This window comes from Chenopodium album, chromosome 23, assembly GCF_948465745.1.
Source record: "Chenopodium album chromosome 23, dcCheAlbu1.1, whole genome shotgun sequence".
Taxonomy (NCBI): domain Eukaryota; kingdom Viridiplantae; phylum Streptophyta; class Magnoliopsida; order Caryophyllales; family Amaranthaceae; genus Chenopodium; species Chenopodium album.
The window spans coordinates 37,333,403-37,350,053 of NC_137856.1; the positions used below are offsets into that span (position 1 = coordinate 37,333,403).

Here is a 16,651-nt window from a genome sequence, read left to right on the forward strand (position 1 = left end):
GTCATAAGCCTTTCCAAGAAGCTTAATCACCATTTTATATAATAGAAAAATACTGAACTTTACATTTGACTAAAGAATTCTAACAATAAATGTAGTCTTGCTTCTTGGTGCACAATCTGGATCATCATATCTATCAATTGTTTCTCTTCATTTTCTAACCTACATTCTGTTGAGTATAATAATTTATTTCTTTTGACCATTCCTTAAGTTGCGTATGGTCATTACAAGCTGTTGCCTTTCACCTTCGACCTCTGCAAACTTTAGGCTCACTTCTGAATACTTATCTTGCATTTCTCTTAGATCATCCTCCATTGTTTTGTTCTTCTCCTTCAGTAATGTAACTTCTGTCAGTAGATCGCTGGTTTCAGAATCTGTGGCTTTCTTCTCCGAGCATGTTTCTCTTCTGCATTTGGAACGATAATTTTCTAGCTTAAGCAAAAAGTCTTATATCACTAAAAAGTAGAACAAAGGGAATGTGAGCTAGAAGAATTTGTTTACTACACCTTTCTCCTAATGCTCTGCTGGCCCCGTTTTGCAATGACCTGCCTGGAGTTACTGACTGCTGTGTTTTTTTCCCTATGTGTTTTCTTTCATCCACCCTGCTACCACTGTCTGCAGATATTCCAGAGGGTCTGATTGCCTGTGGATTGACAAAGTTAACTTGTTAAGCTTACATTCAAGAGTATGTATGGGTGATACTCTGTCCCACTTAAGGAATCTGAAATTGGATTTGTAAGCATAATAAGGCAATGACACAAAAGTAAACAAGTGAAATGACTTTCTGTTGTGAGGATGACCTTTTTTTTTTCCCCTGAAGGAGAGGATGACTTTCAATTTAGGGGAGAAGAGACTCTTAATGTGGGACAAATAAAGTGTTACTCATTCTCTTTGGAAATGTTTAGAATACTTTCTTCATAAATATCACAAGTATAAGGAAACATACATGTAACTGTGGTCTCATCATCTCATGGGGAAACAATTATTGGCGCTTCTAGTGTACTTACGGAAAATTTCTTCTGGTGAATTTAACCTTGCAATTATGATTAACCTAACAACAGGTAGGGATTTGCCTTCATAACATAGCAACTTGATACTAGAGATGTCATTCTGATGGGCCATGAGTGTGGGATAGAGCTGAATTAGTGGATTGAGTTTCTGATTCAGTGGGGCCAGTTAAGTGGTATGGAGACTGGAGACCCATGTTATCGTATCTTACTCTAGGTTCGCTTTCTATAAGTTTAGGTGCATAGGGGCTTTTAAAGGGCAGAATCATTTGTATCTGAGCATGTCTGTCCATTTTTTTCTGAATTCTGAGTGCCATCTAGCGGCAAAGTGTTAATTTTGAATTAATGCACTAAATCTATGATCTGGGTAAACAGAAAATTTTTCACTAATGATCAAAACTTGTGTAAATTTCCCCCCTTCTTCCCTAATACCTGTTTGTGAACAGGAACCATGTGCCAGGTAGGGATGGCAATGGATCGGAGGTGGGTCGGGTGATGCTTCATCCGCCTCCATCCGCCAAAAATCCATCCATCACCCGACCCATCCATCACCTAATTTTCCTTCATCCACATCCGATCCATCCGTCATCCATGGATGAATCGGGTGGATCGGGTGATAATTCGGGTGAAATATATATATATAAATACAACTTTGCACTTTAATAATTAAAATTAAGATTTGAAAAAAAAATGATCAATTAATTAAAACTTTTATACATCCTTCTAATACTCGTTCCTTTTTACTAAATTAAAAACAAATGTCAATTCCTAACACTACAATAGGCATTAATTTATTAAAAAAATATTTATTTTTATTTTTTTATATATAAATTTAACGGGTGGATGGATGGGTCGGGTGATGGATCGGGTGATGGGTTGGATGTATCATCATCCGTATCCGACCCGATCCGTCACCCAACCCATCCATCATCCATCCGTCATCCGCTTAAGATCGGGTTTTCATCCATATATTTGGATCTGATGGATGGTTATCCATCGGGTTTGGATGATATTGCCACCCCTAGTGCCAGGAAATCATTTGTTAATATATGGGATTCAACTCCCTTACACACATCTTACGTTGTATAATTGGTGCATTATGATGTTTGCTAGCTCATTTCAAGGAGATGTTTCAGGGTGATTGAACCAGGGAAAGGGATTTCACATCTCCTTTCTTGCCTTTATTTGAAGGAGAAAGTTGAAATTGAGCTACTGAATATCTTTGTACCTTTCTACACACTTTTTCTAGTGGACTATTATGCAATGCCTTGAAATAGATATGGCTTCAAGAAATGTTGTTTCTAGCTAAAAGATATGGTTTTTTAAAAGCTTTTGTAAGAACTTTTTTTCTCTATATTATAAGTAGACCTGACAAATGGGTCATTCGGGTCAGGTTTGGGTCGGGTCATTTTGGGTAAGCTAACATTCGGGTTGGTATGAGTCAAGTCGGGTTACGGGTATCACTCTGGTCAGATATCGGGTCGAGTTCGGGTCAGGTCAATTTGGTTCAGGTATGTTCAGGTTGGGTCAATTTCGGGTCAAGTATGTTCGGGTCATATTCAGGTCAAGTCAAAATCTAGTCTGGTCATGTTTGGTTGTTTCATTTGTGGATCAAGCTCAAATCAATAATTTTATACGGATTATATATTTTGTTTTTGTTATACTGTAATAAAAACTATCAATTCAATTTATGAGCTTAGCTACGGTTGAATATGAACAATTTGAGTTGTTTTTGGCACAAGACATTTTTTGTTCAATTATAAGGGAGTAAATTTAGTTCGGGACATTTCGGGTATCAGGTCTGTTTGAGTCAAACACTTAGGTCAATTTTGGGCCGAGTCAACTTCGGGTGTCGGGTCAACTCCATTTCGGGTCTGGGTTGGGTCGGGTCAATTCGTGTTTCGGGTCATTTTTGGGTCATGGGTCGGGTCATCGGGTGGGTCAGGATTGTAAGGTCTAATTATAAGACACCTAATGCTTATTCTGTCGAAATTATGGTTTAGTTCTTCAATTAGGAAGCCATGTCTTTCTGAAGCTGAAATAAAGCATCAGTATCAACATGCACTATTATTAACTCAGCCTATAAGAGTATTCTTTCTAGGGCAGAAAGGGTATAGGGGTATGGTTTAAGATGTAGGCACAACCTTATTTTTCGTATGGTATATGACCCTATTTTAATGCCACTAATAAGATCTCATATTATTGCTGTGAACTATGCAATGTATGGTCACAACACACTTCTATATGTTGATTAGGCCTATAAAAAGTTCGAAATATTACCTTGAGCTGCTTTACTTTCTCTTTAAGAGCAGATACTTCTTTGGAGCTGCTGTCCTTAATCTTCTCTAGATTGGCTATCTCATGCTCCTTCTTCTGTAGATTTTCCCTCTGCCTGGTGAGTTGCTTTCTGAGATTCTCATTCTCCAACTTCATTTCAGACAATTGGTTTTTCAAGTCATTGTGTTGAACTTGAAGCTTTTCTAATTCTGCTTGCACTTCAGCCATAGCACCACCTTCCTTTTCTTTCAAGGAACTTAGCATTTTCATTTCCTCTTCCGCTCTTTTAATTTCTGTCATCGCCAAGGTATATCTAGTCTCTAGCTCTTCCCTATCTCTCTTTGTTTCCTGAAGAGACTTCTTTGTCTCATCCACTAGTGTTGTCGTTTCTTCTAACTTCTTTGTGGAGTAATAATTTTCTTCTGTAAGCCTTTCTACTTCCATTCTGAGTGCTTGATTCTCCTTTGATAAGGCTTCACATCTGTCTTCTACTTTCTTTTTGATACTTTTAAGCTCCACAGTCTCACTTTTGTGTGCGACTAGTAGTTGCTCTTGTTCGTTCTCTTTCTCTTTCAACTGTCTTGAAAGTGTTTCCACCTCAGCTTTACTTCGATTTTGGATTAGCTCAAGCTCCTTGGTAGCTTTCTCGAGATGTTCTTCAAGAGTGTTAATATGAATGTGTAGTTCCCCGGCCTCAGCTTCTGCTGTTGCAGTCAGCTCTTCATTTTCCTTAAACTTTTTTTCTAATTCTTCAGAAAGTTCTCGGAACTCCTCTTGTATCCTCTGGGCTGTAGTAACATTTTCTAGTTTTGTTCTTCTCAAGGTGTCCTCTGCTTGCAGAGCTCTTTGCTCGAGCTCAGCATTGGCATCGTTCACTGCTTTGAGCTCATCTTCAAATTCTGCCTCCTGCCTTTCCAATTCATACTTCAAATTGTTTACTTGGGTTTCAAGGTCATGCATTGTATCTGAAGATCCACAGAATTCTTCTGCTTGCTTTCTGATCACCCTCTCCAACCTTGCTATCTGAGATTCAAGTTCTTCCACATTTCGCGTATTTTGTGTGCATTCTCTTTCTTTCTTAATCAATTCTAGCTGCTTTTGGTTAAACTTTGAAGAGAGATCATCGTTCTCCTTCTTTGCAATTTCAAAATCTTGGGAAACCTCTTTAATATGTTCCTGAAGCTTTTGGTTCTCTTTCATAGTGTCCTCCAATTCACTTTGCAGAATTGTAATCTGTTGTTGCAACTGATTTATTTCTCTAGTATCTTTGTTTGGACTTTGTACTTCTTCCATTTGTTTGTCACCAAACAGCTCATATTCAGAATCTGTATTTTCAAATTCTTCTGGTTTCTTTTCACTTGTCATTTTTCTGGTAAGATTGGCTAGTTCCTTCTCTTTCTTACCTAGCTTTTCTTCAAGGTCTCTCACCACAAGAATCAATTCTGAATTTGAATCTTGTGTTTTCCTCAGCTGTGAACGAATGGCCCTGTTTAAATCCTTCAAATGGCCTTCTTCACCTTCATTGTGGCGATGCCTCGACTGCTTACCCTGAGCTCCCATTTCCTTTGGATGTTCAGCGCCATTTTCTCCATTTTGCTTTGACCTGATTCTTTCAGATTCCCTTCTAAGTGCATCTCTTTCCTCTTTTAGCCTAACCACTTGCCCTGTTAATTCCTGTGCTCTCTTTGTTTCCTTCACAGCTTGCCTCCTTAATGAAAGCAGCTCAATGTCAGTAACCTCTGCCTGTCTCTTCAAAGCTAAATTTTCTCTGTGAGCTGTTCAACGAGACTTTTGGGAGGTTCTTGCTCTCTTTCTCTCAGACCATTATCACTAGTGTCCACATAGTTTATTATATCATCATCGTCATCAGTTGAACTCCAATCTAGCGTTAGGGGCTTTCTTGTTTGATGTTCCTTGTCTGCAGGACTGGGGACTTTTGATACAGGTCTCTTTTCGTGATGTGATTGGTCACTGACGTTCTCCTGCTGGGTTCTACTTTCTTTCTGTTCAAATAGAGCATTCAAAGTGTTTTCATTCCTTGTATCTTTTCTTCCTTCATTGTCTAGAGAATCCGTTTTGTTGTAGTAGTCCTGCCACAAAAAAGGAGGTATTTCTCTTTATAAAAACAACCAACGGACTTGAACTTTGGTCTGAAAATTTCTTTCATGCGCTATATTTCAAATTGCAAGTCTAGACACCTTATGACATGTAATTTGATTTTTTGTTTTTATTTATTTATTTACTTAATATTTAATTTGGGTGTAGAGAGCTACAAGGGTAATGGTGTAGATGGGATTTGATCCCTAGATTTTGGGCATCATCCCAAAGGCTTTCACCAACTAAGCTAGTTGACATCCACATAATTTGAATTTGAGTTGTTGGAATGAAAATTTACTTCATGGGTATTATTAGTTATGTTCCCTTCTGGTTGAGAGTAGCTGTCTCGACTTTGCAAGCTGCCTTCATGTGCAATTGATGCTCCATTTTCTTCAATATCCCTCTGAAGCTCCCTGAAAACAAAGTTATGTTACTTGGACATTGTCATCTTTATCAAATTTCTGGGATGACAGAAGACTGGGAGCAAAAGATTTATATCATTATGCCTTTGACAGTACCTTTGATCATCAGCTCCTTGCATATTTTGAATTGTAACCTGTATAAAATTAACTACTGATCAGAAAAATACTGAATTATCTATACTATGATTACTATCTTAGAATAACTACTGATCATAAAAATGATATTGTGAGGCTATAGTGCTATAGTGCTATATTACTAGAGAGTGAAGAGACTATCTGAAATTCTGATTGGATGGATGGTTTGTCAATTGTCATATCTACTAAGTATGTATCAATGGAAAGTAAGAATCCTAATCTTCTTGTCTAAACTTTAAGCTCTAAACCTATCGTACTTGTTGCTTTATTTCGTTCCTAACATTTCTTCTCCTAGATAAGCAATTACACTTGGAACTTCCACATTACATCGAAATAGATATCAAGTAGCTAACCCCTAGATCTACGATCATACCAAGACTTGTTAGGCGGGGTGAGTTAACTGTGCTATGAAAGAGGGCAACAGCACTTGCACCAAAAAAAAAAAAAAAAAAAAAAGAGGGCAACAGCATTTCCACTCTTCCTTTTCTTTTTTTGTTATTTGATTTGGGGAAAGAGAAGAAATTTGACCGTAAGTCTGTTACAAATAAGCTGAATGAACCCAAGAGATGTAGGAGCTCACCAGCAGAAATGCTCCAGCGTTTGAGGACTTAATTGGCAGGGAAATTGTGGATGGTGCAGTTGCCTCAACATAGTCTGCAAGGTTTACTAAAACTTCTCCCAAGAAGCCTGATTTCGATGATCCCTGGCAGTGTACAACACAAGAAGCAATGAATAGAGATTGCGGAAAAAAGCCACAAATGATGAGAATGAGAGAAACTTTGGCTGTAATCTTACAGTTGAAATTATAAACTGGTAAATTTTGTCATGAATTTTTCCTGTTTTTGTCTCCCTTGTTAATTTTACTGTTTCATATACTGGATTTTCCCATATGCAGATCCCATCTTGGACCGCAACTTTTCCCAATCTGACTGTTGGTTGGCCGACATCCACCGGAACCACAGATATCATCAGCTTTAATTTGGAACATGGCACCTGAGAATTCAGAATGCATAAAAACCAATATACCTGGTAAGCCACATCTTTACAAACCTCTTAATTTATGATCACATATTCAAATTATATCTGTTATTTGCATTTGTGAAATCAAGTAATTGTGAAATTGATAATGCACCTAGTGTCGTGTTATATGCTTCTAATATGACGTAATTAGAAAAATCAAAGAAACAATTCATTTTTATAATTGCAAGGAAGAATAGTGTGGTAGACTAGATTTTTTTTTCCTCTTTATTTTGACTTCTCATAGTGTTCATCATGATGGGGTTAGATTGATACCTGAGCTGCTTGGAACTGTAATTTGAATACAGCTTTGATCTTTTCATTCCTCCATCTTCCCACCTTGAACATCTTGGACTCTTAGACGACTCGATTACCCACTCCACTAGTGAAGATCCTGAAACGTCAAATTTGCTGTTGATCTTTCCCCTTCTGTTTAGTATTCTCGTACATTGGTAGTAAAGCTCTGGTTTGCAGAGATGTAAAGGGACAGGGCACAAGAGAATAAGATTAAAGGGACCTTGTTGTCAGTGAACTTCCTTCTTAAGCCCCAGGTTCCTGGTGAGAAATTTTCTGGTGTAGTGAACTACACAAGTACAACAATTTAGAAATTAGTTAGTAGGAATTGAATAAAACTCTTCTCTGTTTTCTCCTTTGATTTCAGAAAGGTGATCTGGCCCATTCACTTTCGATTTTTTTTCAATTTTCTAACCTTTTCAGTACGTGGGCCCAGGATCTTCAGGGATTTTTTAATTTTATTTTTAATTATCCTTAGTAGAGTGCTTAAGGTAAAGCATCCAAAAGGTTAGGTGAATGGAAAGAAAACGAGTTTACCACCAGGACAAGAAAGAATAGGCAAGGAAAGAAACTTCTCTATCATTCTCTGATTAAAGTTTAATATTGGCTGTGAGAGCAGCAGCTGGAAATCATGTGAGTTCCGAAGTTTGTTTAAAGTGGGCACGTGGGTAAGGACTAAGGAGCCTTTTTTTTTTTTTTTAAGGCAGTGTTAATTAAATGCTAAGAAGCCTTCTCAGTTACATTGGGTGAGTATAAAATATTCGAAGTATATTGAAGTTGATATCTCACAAATCCTTAGAAGGCAATGATTTATTATATATATAGACTTATTATTATACAGATAGTCTGTCTAGTCAGTGTCCACATTTGCCTGTGGTTAGCATTTAATTATCACAAACCTTCTTTGCTGTTCTTGGAGTACATTGAAAGATCATTTTAATGTAACAATCAGGTACCAGTAAATCTAGGATTTCACCTATCCTCTATTCTTTGAGACGTTTGGAGGTGGAAGAGGGGGTGTACATTGTTAATTGGATGGTATTGGATTAAGATTTAAGAGTTTCATGTGAAGACAGTAATGATACTGATGGAAGGATCTGTTTATGCTAGATGGTGCCACCTTTGCTGTATTATGTGAAATAGATAAGCTCCCAAATCATTGACGGAACCTTGATGTCTGAAATATAGGGATATATTACGCCTCCAAATTGTCTTTATACAATTTAAGTCGAAAGTTAGCACTTTGTGGGGGTGGTAGCACATGGAATCATGTCTGTCACACACTAGTGCCAGATCAATTTTCTATTTTCAAGTCCCCTCAACTAGTCCACATTTTCTTCTTTGAAACAAATGACACCAAGGCTAAAATTAAAGAGGAAAAGTCATTTAATTTCGTTGTCAATCTTAATGTTCTTTTTTGATCAATTTTGCATAGTCATTTCGTGTTTTTATAGATCTTTTCTTTCTAGTCTCCTACTGACGAAGTTGATTTGTACTTTAGATGAATATAGAGTCCATGTTGTCCTTTTTTTTTTTTTTCCCCTTATCTATGTTAATTCTGTTAATTTTGGAGCACCAATTCTATTAGGAGTATAAAAGTATTTTAGGTGGAAATCTTTTTGAAGTTAGGACTTGAATTTATTATGTGCCGAATTTGGTCATTGTGATTCTAATTTTTGAATTGTGGAAGAGTATTATTCATTCAATCTTTTATTACATTATTTTATTTTGGGGGACCAATTATGTTATCGTTACAGTCTTAAGTGTACATTTATTACTATTATTTTAATATTGTGTAGTATGTTTCATAAATATTCATAGCATATGGTGATAAATTTTTTAATTAAGATTCATTTAGATAGTAAGGGCAGATGGTGAAGTTTAACTTGCTTAATTTCTAAAAAGTGACATTTCATTTTATTTGGAGACTTTCCAAAGTATAGGCGTATAGCGTAGAGTATTATCTAAGGATAAAAAGATTAGATTATTTTCTTACTACTGATTTGAGTAGTTACGGCCTCACTGGCAGTACTCAGTAGGCACATTTAATTCTTTTGCAGCAATAAATGCTAGAGCATGGATTAACCGAAGTAAAAAGTTAAATTTTGTCGGTAAAAATCTTCTTTCCGTGTGCAGCGGCAGACAGTAATGGTAATGGCCTTTACAAATTAGGAGTACAATTAGTCAACTTACTAATAATGCCATGTACAAGTACTGTAATAATTGTTGACCTCTTTTAGGCTATTATAATTAAGGACTTTCCTAATCCTGCATACGTGTCTAATGTAAAGCTTAATCAAGTGGGTTATAATTTTGTAATTCCCAATAAAGCTTTTGTTATTTCATTGAACTATGATGGGATAGAATTGTACTCATACTACAGTTTATGTGATTGAAGATACAAAAGTTTCTAGTTTTTCTTTTTCATACACTAGTTTAACCTCCACTAGTTTAGCGGCTAAAATATATCTTCGTCCACTATTGCCCCATTTCTAACCTTTATCTTTGCATAGTTGCATTCATGAGTCATTTGAATGAAGAAGCCACTCTTTTTTTTTAACAGTAATTTTTTGTTTGTCCCCACTTACTAGATGATGTTTGTTGTTGAATATTACGGAGTAGATAGTTGCATCTGACAACTTGCTGGGGACGCAGCTATAATCAAGTGTAAACTATGTTATTGGGACAGTCATGGAACATGTATACAACTTTCAAGGTCATGCATTTGTTTTTTTTTAATTTAAGTTTGTTAGCAAAGCCAAGTATATATATTTCATTGTTTTGTTGACAAGGGAATGGATCCCTTCTATGCTGAGAAAATAACTTTTGACACTCACTTGATCTATAATTCTGTATATAATAGGTCACTTATTTGCTCTCACAAAGAGGTGAAAGAGGTCTGAACGAGTCACCGAGATATTATTGATTACAAACAAGGGATGAAGATTTCGAGGTGATAGACTCAATTAAATATCAGTGTAAGTATATGGAATGCTGAAGCTAGTATCCTCTATATTTAATATTGCATTATGCTACATACATGATTCATATGACAAGATATGGGGTTTGATTAAGTTGGGCCTTTCTCTATAGCCACATCTTTGCCTTTGTTGCACATGATTGTGTTGAACATAAAAGAGGATCGTAATTGTTGATTTGCTATTGTAAAGGAAAGAGGTGTGAGGGAATGAGAGAAGTCTGAGAACATAAAATGGAAATGAGTGGGCTAGGATTTATTTTTCTTTCAATTAAGCAATTATAATAATAATATAAAAAATAAAAAACAAAAGTTGTTTTTAGAAGAGGAGTAATATATCAGTCCAATTTTTTATTCATCACTCCCTTAGTTTATGTCCAACTATTCAAACTAGGGAAATTAATCTTATTTTTTTTAAACCAACATTCCAAATTTCATTTAATCACTATTAGTGTCTCCAAATAGAATCTGGTCTTGTTCTAATATTAGGCTTAAGGTTGAAGGATTTCATTTGGCTCTTTTGGTGCTTGCTCCTTTGAGTAGGCATCAAGATATGCTTTCACCAGCTTTAGATTTCGCTGGAAAAGTTAAAGCATGGATAAGAGATGAGTTGGTGTAGCCTCATACTCATTAATTGGGCCTATTTGGATAAAGCAAAGTCTCTACTGGACTTACTGGGACAATATAGTGGGTTAAGTAGAGTATCTTTTTCGGTCCGTGGCTAACTGGTATCCACACATACCGGTCCAAAGCCTGTAAGTGTAACTATAGTTTATAGAGATATACTGCAGCTCAATATGCTTGAATATATGCTTAAGGAATGGAATGGATTGCTCGTCTTTGTGAACATAATTGATATAATACTCATTTTACATCGTTTTATACTTTGTCTATATAGATTTGGGAGCATGTATGAAATGTGTATGTTTTTTTTTGTTTTTTTTTTTTTTTTTTTGTGCTTTTGATTGATTGATTGATGTTAAAAGTTTGTTACATTATGTTCTGTGACTTCTGTCCAATTATATGCTGAAAGTGCATCTTTGGTGAACTCATGAACTTGTAAAATTTTAATACTTGTAAGTGTTAGAAGCATATTTTGGCTTTTAAATAACATATCAGAAGCAAGATCATATCTCCAAAAAAGTTTATATTGCAACAACCTTGTTATGAACCTAAGAAGTCAATTGATTGTGGCAGGCACGTACATTAAATTATTACAATACTGAGCAATGACTTCAATCTGAGGGAAACTGTCACAGCTTCTAAGAGCTGGGTACAACTCATTAATCCTTTTTCTAGTTAAGTCATAAAAGCAAAAATTTTAATTAATGTGATGTTTAGTGGCCTTTGTGACATCCTCCAAATTCCTTTTACGTATACCTATTTACGTACATATGTAATGGTGGGATAACGGGATTTAATTTTTTTTCACGTCCTTTTCAGCTAGTAAAGTCTTAGTTTAGGAAACAAATATAGGTCTAAGGTGAGGTGGAGGCTAACAAATACTTATCTCGTGTAGTTATCTGCGTAAAGATACGAAATATAAGGTTCAATGTATACTATGAGTACTTGATTTTAGCCTTTTAGGTGAATTGGATAGTATGTTTATTATTTCTTGCATGTTTGACTATGTTGCTCTTACAATTTTTTGTTTATATTATCTCTCCCTTTATAATTGACAATCTAATTAACAAAACATGTATTTCTAGAGCTGAAAATTTTCACACATTACATTTCAGGAATCGCATAAATCTAGTGATGCTGAAATGAACACATAACTCCATTCATATCTGCTTATGTAGACTGAAGTGGGCGGTAGTCCGTGAAAGACACACGAATTCTAGACCATGTGGGCCCGAAACCAATAGGATCTTCAGGACCTAACCTTGAATTTACACTTGTAGGTCCTTCCACGTTATCCAATTCAGTATTTTTTTCTCCACATTATCCTTTTTCTATATACAGGTATCTAGAGTCTTAATCTGACGGCTAATATCGCAAGTTGCCAAAGATAAATAAAAGTCGAAATTTCCTTCGATAGAAGAAGATAAAAACCATACTTTAGCTACCAAATATAACGACTTTTAGTTTTTGTTTCATTTTGGAATACAACGAACTTTGGCGTTACATAAAGAGATCAGAGATAATCTAGAGAGAGAAAGAAAGGCGAAGGATGGCTGTTGTGGTAAAGGCAACTCCGTTGACGTTTGTGGTGCACACGCTAGCGGTAGCATGCGCAGTAATGGTTTTGGTTTGGTGCATCCACTTCCGAGGTGGTTTGGCCTGGGTAGCTACCAATAAAAGCCTCATCTTCAACGTATGTTCCCTAACTACCATTCCCTCATATTTGATCTTGCCTTTTTTTTTTTTTTTTTTTACTTTCTCTTTTTTCTTTATATTATTAGTGCCATTTTACATTTTTAATTGTCCCAAGAATGTGACAGATGATTTTATTTTACTGAAATTGAAATTTAATCAATGATTGTAGTTCCCAAATCCCAATTTGGTGGGAACACCAAAAAAAAAAAATATAATAAATAAATAAATAAATAAAATTTAAGAATCCACCAATATCGCAATAATTCTACGTCGTATAAGTTTATTTTTTGAATCAGCTATAAGAACTAATGGGATGCTGTGTAATTGGAGGGTATGCTAGATCACAGTATCCTATTGTCTGCTTGTATCTCTCAGAAGATGATACTTTTGGACTTTTGGTTGGTTTAGGTCTGAGATAGGTGTGTATGTGACAATCAATTTTGCACATGTTTTTGACTTTCTATATTTATTAGTATGTGAGCAGTTGGAAGCCCATTAGCTTTAGTGTCTAGATGATAAAGTCTTTAACAAATGATAAAGAGTAGTTATTTGGAAATTGGAAGAATGTGTCTAGTCGTCTAGATGATATAAGTCTCTTTACCTTTGTTGAATTTGATATGGTGTAACCAAGACTTTTGTTTCTATTTTTTTGGCTTGCTTGAGCCAAAAAAAAAAAAAAAAAAAAAAAAAAAGGCAAAGTTATTCCTTGAACATCCTTGATGAAAAATGTTACTAGTACGAGTAATTCCAAGGTTAAACTTCAGATAGTACTCTCAATTAACTCAAATGCTCCCCTTTCAGCTTCAAGATTCTTAAATCGTCCGTTATAAGTCTTCAAAACTTCCAAACCATGATTTATATGCAAGGAAAATATATACTCAATATATTGAATTTGCATATATGCTATGAAATATCAAACTTCTTACTAACGCAGATTGTTAGTTTCAATGTAAGTCTAAGATGAGGTAATTTGTCTCTTTGTGGAAATGGGTTAGAATACTTATCTTGCAGTTGACTGTGATTGGGTACTTGAGAATAGATTGTGGTGAGCTGGACCTCCTTAGCCCTTTCTGTCTGATTCATGTGGAACGTGTTAAACATGGTTTTTTTTATCAGTGAAAAGTCTGAAAACAATTTTTTTAATAATTTACTCTTGCTTTTCTGATGTGTGTTTTATTCGATTTGGCAGCTTGTGATTGACACTGAAGCTTTTCTTTACAATGTTTGTTAACCGACACCATTAGAGTTAGATAAGGTTTACTTAAAAAATGTAATGTATTCTATTAAAAGGTGATGTTTGGACTTTAAAGATCCCTGAGAAGGAAGGTAACTTGCTGGTAATTAAAAAGAAGAGGTTGCCTTGATATATCAAGTTTCCAGAACAGTTTGAAAGAGTATTCCCATGTATCATTAGTTAGTGGTTCTAGGAGTTAGCTAGTCACGGTGTGAGGTATGAATATTTTTGTATGATAGGTCAAGTGAAGTGAAGTGTGCAAGTCAATTTGAACTAATTCCCCTTCATTTATACTTGAATTGCATATTTACTGGATTATACTTGAACTATGTTTACTGGACTAGTGCTTCTATAGGTTTCACCGTTTCATCTTCCATCTCTTTCAAACATTATCAGATAAATCAGTTGGTTGTCTCTATGAATGGGCTATGAGACCTCCGAACATCAAGGTTTTAGGTAATAAGTTAACATAATGCAATGCTAGCTTACAGAAAGTAAACAACTACATTAGAATGATCAACTACATTAGGAATGTGTCTTTCTGTGATTTAGAACATCTGCATTAAACTTGGAAGGTAGCTTGCATTGTTACAGGACATCTAGGCTATAACTGGTTGAATTTCATGGTAACTTCTCTGAGATGATCTTGTCTTTCCTTCTTTTGCTTTATAACTTAATAAGCAATACTGTCCTTAAAAAAACACTTAATAAGCATATAATTCTGTACTACTTAAATGACTAATCCTCCCAAACTACAAAATAAAGCTAGTCAGGCAATATCATCACACGAACCATTTCATTTACCAAGGTAGCTCTGATGTAACCCTATGTGCCTATATGGTGATGGTTTTATTATCAGCAATGTTGTTTTTTTGATGGGATTTGTTGAGAGTCTGGATTTGCACTGAGCACTTACCATCAACTATTTCTTTTGACAGATTCATCCTGTTTTGATGCTGATTGGTTTCATAATACTTGGAGGTGAAGGTAATAAATCAGACAAACAATTAATCTTTAACATATTGCAATTAGTATCCATCTTTAATTTAACTAAAAATTCAGGTTGTCTTTGTAGCATACTAATTACAATTCAATTGCAGCAATTGTAAGCTACAAATCTCTGCCCTTCAAGAAAGAAGTGCAGAAAGTGATTCATCTAGTGCTTCATGCTGTTGCTCTAATTCTTGGTATTGTTGGTATATGGGCTGCATTCAAATTCCATAACGAGAGTTCAATCCTGAACTTGTACAGCTTGCACTCATGGCTTGGGATCGGCATCATTGTCCTCTATGGCCTTCAGGTAAACTCTTATACCTTACAAAAATTCATTATAGGATGCAAATGTCAAACTTATGATTCAGGAAATACTGTAACTCTGTAACCTCATGAGTCTTGAGCAATAAACAGTGGAAAAATACCGAGCTTATGACTCATGGATGGAAAATGTGAATTCTTGATAGCTACTAATTGGATGATTTCAGAACTTAGTGACCGAGAGGGATTTGGGATGCCAATGAACTTAAATTAGTGTGATTGAGAATTGGCAACACATAAACCACTGGGGCAAAACTTGTAATAGTGACTATTAATCCTTGTTATCCATCACTGCTCTGCTCCCCTTCAGTCCTGCACATTATGTGATCTTCAGTAAGTTCTGTTGGTAAGTGACAGTCACACGATTTCAGCCCAACAAGAGAGAGCTGTTTACTGATGTCTGACTAACCTTTTTGTCAAAATGAATTCTGAAGACGGTTTCTTTTACAATTAACCAGCATAGAACTGTACAAATATTGTATAACTATATTGCTGGATTGTTGTCGAATTTTGTGGTTATATATCTTTAAAAATAGCCCGTTAATGTATTTTACCCTCAACTTCTAATTATGGTACAAACTGGTGGGACAAATTTTGCAGTGGATATATGGATTTGTAACATTCTTCTACCCAGGAGGGAGCTCAACCCTGAGAGCTGATTCACTTCCATGGCATGTTCTCTTCGGGATATTTGTGTATTCGTTAGCCATTGCAAATGCAGCAATAGGGTTCCTGGAGAAGCTTACCTTCCTTGAGAATGCAGGCCTTGACAAAGTTGGTGCAGAGGCTTATCTTGTCAACTTCACTGCCGTCGCCACTGTACTGTTTGGTGCGTTTGTTTTGCTCACGGTGTATGCTCAGAAGGATCAGGCGCCAGAGGAGGACTATAGCAGCTATTCTGCTATTTAAATATCTGGATATATTATTATTAGAATTCACTTATAGGGGAGAGGGAAAACAGGAACAAAGAATATCATATATCATACCATTCTGAATGCTTGTTTCCCTGTATTATTATTCGAGGTTGATGTATAGTCATGTACTCTGTTTTCCTTATCAGCTACGTAGTATATTTGTATTTAAGTGATAATCTTGTTGGTGGTCTTATAAACTGAAAATAATAGAACCTTTGTTGCTAAATACAGTGAATACACTTTCGTTACACTTGCATCTGGATTCTGGAATTGATTGTTATATTACTACTAATCCTAGTAAAGCAAATTTCGATTTCATACGCAAAGATTGTTTTGCTCATTTGTCTGTATAATTGACATCCTAAATAAAATAAAGACTAATGATAAATACATTTATTTTTGTAAATTGAAATATAATAAGCTATTATCATGATTAACACTAATCATCTACAGCTATACTTGTATACTCCCTTGTTGTTATGATCAACAGTATGGCCAAAACAGCATTATCTCACCAAATATCAGTTCACATCATGGGTCCCGAGTGGATTGTCTCGGCTGTATCATGATCATTGAACATAAAGAGTATATGAAATCATACTCAACATTTTATTAAATAATAATTAATTGATTCAAGGATTAATACA

At 35.5% G+C, this 16,651-nt stretch overlaps 1 protein-coding gene and 1 pseudogene across 2 annotated transcripts; one reads left to right on the forward strand and one right to left on the reverse strand.

Annotated features, from left to right (window-relative positions):
- Nucleotides 1–78: 78 nt before the first annotated feature.
- On the reverse strand, nucleotides 79–7,778 carry LOC145608597 (uncharacterized; annotated as a pseudogene). The gene is made up of 8 exons (XR_014105846.1): nucleotides 7,229–7,778; nucleotides 6,731–6,928; nucleotides 6,516–6,638; nucleotides 5,897–5,934; nucleotides 5,677–5,791; nucleotides 3,285–5,371; nucleotides 504–640; nucleotides 79–403 (listed from the first exon to the last, which is right to left on the reverse strand). The product of XR_014105846.1 is annotated as an uncharacterized LOC145608597 (transcript).
- Nucleotides 7,779–12,204: 4,426 nt separating this feature from the next.
- Nucleotides 12,205–16,258, forward strand: LOC145607797 (transmembrane ascorbate ferrireductase 1-like). The gene is made up of 4 exons (XM_081663392.1): nucleotides 12,205–12,540; nucleotides 14,715–14,763; nucleotides 14,877–15,076; nucleotides 15,691–16,258. The coding sequence occupies exons 1-4, from the start codon at nucleotides 12,397–12,399 to the stop codon at nucleotides 15,997–15,999; spliced, it is 702 nt and encodes a 233-aa protein (XP_081519518.1). The 5' UTR covers nucleotides 12,205–12,396; the 3' UTR covers nucleotides 16,000–16,258.
- The last annotated feature ends 393 nt before the right edge of the window (nucleotides 16,259–16,651 follow it).